This window comes from Branchiostoma floridae, unplaced genomic scaffold (assembly GCF_000003815.2).
Source record: "Branchiostoma floridae strain S238N-H82 unplaced genomic scaffold, Bfl_VNyyK Sc7u5tJ_267, whole genome shotgun sequence".
Taxonomy (NCBI): domain Eukaryota; kingdom Metazoa; phylum Chordata; class Leptocardii; order Amphioxiformes; family Branchiostomatidae; genus Branchiostoma; species Branchiostoma floridae.
The window spans coordinates 1-7,275 of record NW_023365795.1 but is presented as its reverse complement, the minus strand read 5'-3'; the positions used below and the strand labels follow the sequence as shown (position 1 = coordinate 7,275).

Below are 7,275 nucleotides of genomic sequence, written 5' to 3'. Positions count from 1 at the left end.
TTTGCAGACCTTTGAGATGAGTTGTACCTACGGAAGTCTGTCTGAGTTATCCATTTCTGTCCCCTCTCCACGCGCTGTACACTGTCATTAACCCCTTTATCACAGAATAAGTACCGAAGGTGCGACAAGGAACGAAAAGGAACGAAAAGATCGGATATGAACGAAAAGAAACAAAATAAAGTACCGAAAGTGCGAAAAGGAACAAAAAGGAACGAAGTATGAGGCAAAGGGAAATAAAATCGATGGGAATATATGGAAACGGTACCGGTTCTGTGGTGCATATGATACGGGCTTTATTTTTGCATTTGGCAGCTTGTTCCACGAAATTCCTTGAGCTCCAATGGTTCAATGGAAGAATGAATATTGATGAGACCTATGTATGCATATCTATGTTCACGTACTTGTTAATGTGATAACGTTCCTTAGAATATCCATATTACATTTATATCACAAAATTGCACAAGAAGAAAAGGTACAAGTACATGTGTATATATATATATATATATATATATATATATATATTGCTCAAATTGTAAGACCCTAGTGAAATATAGGTCGCAGGTTCGAACCCAGGAAAGTCGAAGAGCGGAAGTTCGAGCCCAGCGTGTTGGGAATTCTATTTCCTTCCTTTTTTCATACTCTCATTAATCTTACAATGGATATATGTCTATCCCTTCACAGCTTTTCTTTTCTTTCGTGAACGAGCAAGAGGATATGTCTCCAGTCTCCAGAAAACTATGTTGTGGGCCCTGTTGAAGGGAGCTGTCATGCTCGTGGGGCAGCAGTTTATTAGCATATCATTCCTGACCGGATTTCTATTAGACGTAAACAATTTGTCATTTGCATGCGGCGCTTCCATCTTGGGAGAACAGAAGCCACCCAAATACAACAACAGCGCTACAATCTTGCCTCCTTCAGAAAATGTATATTAATCGATATTTATCCATCACCCATAAGTAACTGAATTTTAGTCCTTACTTTCTTATCTCAGTTCTGTTTCCTTGTATTTCGCTGATCTTCAGAGCAATTTTAGCCACACAAACACAACAGCCTGAAACAGCGCTGTAAAAATTTGATACTGCCAAATTCTGAGTAAACTAAAACACGTTTCATAGGCTTCTAACGCCCGCAGTACGGCTTCCATATATTCTCATTGATTTTATTTTAGTTTGCTTCATACTTCGTTCCTTTTCGTTCCTTTTCGCACTTTCGCTACCGATAGCGTATGAAGAATGTAACGAAAGTGCGAAAAGGAGCGAAAAGGAAAGGAACGAAAATGCGAAAAGGAACGAAAAGGAAAGTAACGAAAGTGCGAAAAGGAAGAAAAGGAAAGTACAGAAAGTGCGAAAAGGAACGTTTGTTTCCTTTCGTTCCTTTTCATTCCTTTTCGTTTCTTTTCGTTCCTTTTCGCACTTTCGGTACTTTCCTTTTCGTTTCTTTTCGTTCCTTTTCGTTTCTTTTCTTTTCGTTCCTTTTCGTTCCTTTTCGCACTTTTGGTAGACCCCTGTGCAGGTATGGCCCCTACGTGACTACCTGACGCACACACAGCGGCGTTAGGCAATAAATGAGCACCTTTGGTAACGCCACTGTTTGTTTTCTTTTCACCCTTAGTGATGATCGCTAATGACCATAAAACACATGGCTTATTTATGTTTTTGTTTAACACAAACCTAATAGTGTTGTCAAGGGTGTTGATTGCCCTTCACAGCTGCATTTTATGGTGGAATGCCTACCAACCTGTGGAATACCTACAATCGGTATGTCCTTGGGAAAGGTACACAACACTATTTTCCTTGCTCCATACAGCTGCAAAAATAGTATTTTTTTTCGGTTGGGGAGGAAAGGGGAAGTGGAAGGAGAGGAATAGGCTTTACCTTCCAATACCGTGCCGTTGACACTGCCCTAACGGCCTCGGAAAGGTTATGGAACGTTCACCTTTGCCTTTTACCTAGCGGAAACCTTTGAAGAGTCGCTGGCCGACATTGAAAGACCGCTAGAGACACAGATCTAAACCTAACTCCACAAAGGAAATGCGATATAAACATAATTGTGCATTCATGTCTTTTATTCATGAAGAAAATTCAACTCCAATATAGTGCTTCTAATGTGACTTGTAGCGATCTTATGTCACCTACTGTAACTGCAATACTAACCCATCGAGATAGGTGCGTTGTAACTTGTAAGGCATGCAGCCGTAGAAAAGTATGTTTATGAGGGACAAAAAAGGCGGAATATAAGGCGCAGATTGATCTGTTTGGATAATTTTTGTTTCGCAAGTGGCAACGCAATGAAATTGCTTTGTGCTCTGCGTAAAATTGCTTTTATCTTGGCTAGAAAATTCACATTTGGTGTTTTTTCGTTAAAAATTAATAGAGAAAAGAAGACATTTCAAGGCACTGCTTTAAAGAACGAGTGCTTTTATGCCTTAGGTAAGGGTTGATTTGGGGGCTGTCCGCTTTCCAAAGCAATTCCGTCTGGGACCGGTGTGACTGATACTCGTTTCTTTCTCTTACAACAACAGTGCTTCACCGACAACACTGCCAAGATGGCGACCACTGCAGCAACGACTCCACAACTAACAGATACAGCTATGATAAGCGTGTTGCTGTTAGGCTTGTTTGGTTGTGACAGGGGTGTTGTAGGTGGTGGTGGTGTTGGTTCTGGGATGTACTCGAGGTTGGCGGCTGCGATGTTGGAGGGTTGTCCGCAGTTCCCCACTGTGTCACACACCCGAAGGGCGAACACGAAGGTCACGTTCTCTCCCCTCTCAGGTACCCGGATGACGACGGTTTCAAGGGTGCCCGGTGGCGAGGGTGACGTCAGGTCTCCCAGCAGCACTTGCGAGTCGTCGACGACGCTCGATGCTTCAAAGTCGTCGGCAAGTTCCGTGAAGTTTCGGCCGAATCGTAGGTCGGTCAAGGCGGCTAAAAAAAAGTCACAATTTGTAAGTAAATAAACAAGCCACAGTTCACCGGTAACATGCAAAAAAGTGGCAAGGCAGTCTTCCAATTAGGATGTTGACTTGGAATCTAAAGGCTCTACGTTTGAATCCTGGGTAGCTACTATAGATCGAGAGCCCTTTGGAAAAACCTACCTTACACCTATTTCTTCACTAGACTCTGGCGAAAATGAGAACCTAGTGTCGATTATTAAAGGACATCCTCCTGGATGGAAAGCCCTGTGGTTGAGGCTGAAACACTTTTAGGAGACCGACACATAGAGATTACTCAAGAAAAAGAGTAGGGGGGTGAGTGGTTCAAACCTTACACTCCAGTTTTACCCAGATTGTACTTAATGTATAAAACTGTGTCCTACGCCTAAAGGTGGTTTACGGTTATGCGAAACATGAAATTTGTGAAAACGTGTGGACAAGAGAAGGCAATAGCTCACCAGGTCCTCCTTGGTCAAGGTCGTCCCCAACAGCCGTCCACGACAGAGCGACGGTCAAGTTGTCGTGCGACACCCTTATCACCTTGAGGTCATTGACCCGAGATGGCGGGCCGAGGTCCAATCTCGATAGGCCGCCAATGGGAACGTCTGTCAGCTCAAACACGCCCCCTGGCGCCATCCGCTGGAACTGATCCAACGGTTCAGTATGGACTGCGTTTTTGTCCAGTGCGAAGGCCTCTGAAATAAAATCGATACATGCATTACAGGGTACTATATTTCTTCAAATACAATTCGGCGGAACATGACACCCATGAATCATTCTGTTTTAAGCCTTATATTCATTTTGATGAATGAATGAATGAAGACCTTTATTGTACAGTTTTGCCCAACCGAGCTAAGTACAGGTCACAACAAGTCAAGATATATACATATAAAAGTATCACAAATCTAGTCTAACACAAAAGTTCGGCTTCTTCTCGCTTCTTGGTAATGGTGAAAATGTAGGACTGTATGGGTTTCGCTATGGTCGGTTTGTCAAAACGCATGAGAAATATAAACTTGTCAGTGCTACTCATGTGTCTAAAATGAGGGAATCTACTTTCTATATAGCTAAATAGAGTATTTCTATCATTGACATACCGCAATCAATGCAACAACAGCCCGGCCCTTTAGTATTTTGGAATAGAGGGTGAAATCCATAGGGTGAACAGTAACGCATCAAATACTTGAAACCCAACTGTACTATCATGTGACACTACTGCGGCAACTTTGTAAATATTTCGCCCATTTTCCCTTGCACATTGAAATTTTCATAAACATCGCCATTTCAGGAGACAAATTGGAACCGAATGACTCCAAATGTTAACCAATGCCTTATGCAAACATTTGCCAACAGATGCGGCCCAGTAAAATGCTTGCTCGCATACCTGCGTCTTTGGACAAGGCGGCGCTGTGACCACGTCGCGCCGTTCCGCTCACGACGATAGAAGCTGCTTCTCCATGTTCGTTGTCGACCTTGACCGACACGCTGTAGCGGCCTCCCGCCGTGAAGTTCAGGAAGTGGCGGGAGTAGACGCCGTCGTTTTTAGTCACGTCGGCACCTGGAAACGATCACAGATTGTTGGCGTCCGATTTTCTAAATCTTTACCACGTTTCATTCAATTGATGGCATTTCAGCACCATGGAGGTAAGCAAGCTCGTAGGGAAGGAAGGAAGGAAGGACGGGGAGGGACAGGGACAAGGGAGAAACAGGGAAAGAAGGATCGTCTTAACGAATGTAGATCTTAATTGTACATATATATCCCATTGCGATAAATACACAGGTCACAAAGTAAGAAATTAAAACTGTACAAATATGTATATATCATACGTGACAGTGCGAGTACTATAATTTAGTACTAGTATGTATATTCGAGTTTTTCTAGCTTCTTTGAAATGAATGTAGGAACAGAAAATTTTTGAGTAGCCTCCACCAGACCTTCCTACGGGGGTGCGGGGATTGCAGGAGTCGACCAAAAATCGGGGTACTGGCCAGAGGTGTCAGTCCACGCTTAGCTTCAAGTTTTACTTCCGGCCGACCAACTCCTCTGGTAACAAAATTCTCATGGAAAACTATTCTCCCTATAATAGCCAGCGTAGTCAGTCTGGTAGAGACTAGGTTTTGCGACCGAACATCGATCTCACCTGCGCCGTTGTCCAGCAGGAGAAGTTCATCAACATCCTCGCTAGGCGGCTTCTCTATGTACGCGGTGACGGTAGCTCCGGTGACCGGAAGGTACCCCTTGGTGACGGACGCCCGGATGGACAGGGCCGGGGACTCGGAGAGGGAGGAGCCATTCAGGGAGATCGTGCTGACCTGAATATATTGTGTAAGCACAAAGCAATAAGCAGAAATGTATAAACGCATGTTACGGCATTGATCTCCATTTGTAAACGATGTCACCTTGATAGTCAAAATCAGATTCTTTGTAAAATAATGTTTTCATGTTGAACGTATTACAGTGATGTGTGTAGCCTTGTGTTTTCTCTGCAAAATACACTGTACTCTGCAAAATAAAATTAAAATTAGAAATAGAAATAAAAAGATGCTGACCTGAGCGGTCACCTTGATGGGCTGGCTGTCCGGAGTGGCGCCCTTACAGCTGGCCAGGATGTCCACTTGTTGGTAGTAGTAGTCAACGATGGTGATGTTGTATGACCACTTCCCTGGCTGGGGATTGAATTTAGTAAACAGCTATCAGTTAATAAGCCGGTCCATCACAATCAGCTGATCCATCAATGACAGATAGCGTAACAATAAGCAGTTGGACCAATGAAAAGGTGGGCTACAGCTGTATATCCGTCTAGTATTCTTATTTATTACCTTAAGCAAGAAGGTTATTTTTAGGGCATTTGTGTGTTTGTGGATGAACAACATTACCCAGAAGGCATATTTTAGTTGTCTTGATATTAGGGGCTTGTTTATGTCGTTATTCCACATTTCTATGTTTGAGGATGGTGGGTTAGGGCTGTCGAATCTATCTATTGTGATGAGCTACCATAAAAAAGACGCAGGTACATCTACAAACAAATTAAGATCAAACGTCGGGTGTGCAAATGAAGATATTTATACAGTAAGACATACCTGTGCTACACCTGGAACATTCACTTGAATGGTGTCCGACATCACTTGATAGGACGGGTCACCTTGACTAATCACAGTGCCGTTAGGGGCTATGATCTCAATGAGAGGCGGGACGCCGCCGTTCCACATGAAGGTAAAGATGGCGTTCCTTCCCTCGCTCTTCTCGATGTAAAGCTCGTTGTAGTAGTTCTCTCCTGTGTTCAGCGTCTTGGTTTCACTGACAAGCTGCAAAACATGGTTCATTGATTACCTTCGGAATATCATAAGTTTAAAAAATCTGTTTAAAAAAAATGATGCAATCCATAGGGGCAATGAAACATTATCTCCGTCAAAGAGGCTCTATGGCCGTGATTGAGGTCAGGAAAGACAACGATTCAGATCTAACGTCCCTATGGCCTAGGACTCTTTAGTGTTGTAACATAAAACAGCCCCCTACATCTTAATTCGGACGAAACAGATTCTATAGACAAAACTGTCTAAGAGGATGTTTGCCATCTCCAAGAAATGCCAAGGTTGCTGTTGTTGTAGTAGTTGTTGTTTTCGGCTTCCGAACTATTTTTGGGGCATGGCCGGGCCCTTGTATTTTTAAAGTTGGAGTTCAAATCAAGTCGGGATCCAGCAACAGACGCCGTAAATTAATCGTCAAATGCGGAGAGGTATCCCCGCGGTATCCGACAGTGTATACAGGACAAATTTGTGGCTGCAGAGCCCGGCCTGGGCTACATCCCCTACGGACACAAATGCAAATGGAACTGTACAATAACGGGGACGTTCACCTGTATCGTCGCCTCTCCTCCCGTTCTATCGTCCCTGGACAGTACGGAGGCGGTGAAGGCGTCGTTCAGGGCGGTGGAGTCTCCCTGTTCTCCCGAGTAGAAGTACGACTTCCCCCCGGTCAGCAGGGCCAGGGACTCGATCTGCGGGTCGGCGCTTCTCTTGTAGGCCAGCGTGTCTATGATGATCCCCTTAGCCAGGACCTGCGGGGTGACCGTCGCGATGTCCGGGGCTTCGTTCTCCTGACCGTCACTCATTAGGAACAGGATGCCGCCGCTCGGGTCGCCCTGGGCTTCCAACACCTGGGAATCAAGATCAACATTTTATAGGGAGACAAGGCAAAGTTGAATGTTTGAACTCAAGGAAGCAAGCAGTGAGGTTTTGAGTTTTGGTAAGTCGTACTACTGACAGAACAAGCTTTACCATGTATTTGGGGGAACGCCAGGCGTCAAATTTCTTGACGTAAAAGAACATAACACATTTATCAA

At 44.2% G+C, this 7,275-nt stretch overlaps 1 protein-coding gene across 1 annotated transcript; it reads right to left on the bottom strand.

Moving 5' to 3' along the window:
- Positions 1-2,102: 2,102 nt before the first annotated feature.
- LOC118408638 (calcium-activated chloride channel regulator 4A-like) lies at positions 2,103-7,095 on the bottom strand. Its single transcript, XM_035809485.1, has 7 exons — positions 6,790-7,095; positions 6,014-6,238; positions 5,483-5,599; positions 5,074-5,245; positions 4,317-4,490; positions 3,391-3,627; positions 2,103-2,924 (listed from the first exon to the last, which is right to left on the bottom strand). The coding sequence occupies exons 1-7, from the start codon at positions 7,042-7,044 to the stop codon at positions 2,419-2,421; spliced, it is 1,686 nt and encodes a 561-aa protein (XP_035665378.1). The 5' UTR covers positions 7,045-7,095; the 3' UTR covers positions 2,103-2,418.
- Between the last annotated feature and the right edge of the window lie 180 nt (positions 7,096-7,275).

Bases quoted from the DNA above. Each gene is read 5' to 3' on its own strand.
- LOC118408638 (XM_035809485.1), bottom strand. From the start codon at position 7,044: ATGAGTGACGGTCAGGAGAACGAAGCCCCGGACATCGCGACGGTCACC. The intron at 4,491-5,073 runs GTGAGATCGATG...GATCGTTTCCAG, and splicing joins CCTGCTGGACAACGGCGCAG to GTGCCGACGTGACTAAAAAC. The intron at 2,925-3,390 runs GTGAGCTATTGC...ACTTTTTTTTAG, and splicing joins CCTTGACCAAGGAGGACCTG to CCGCCTTGACCGACCTACGA.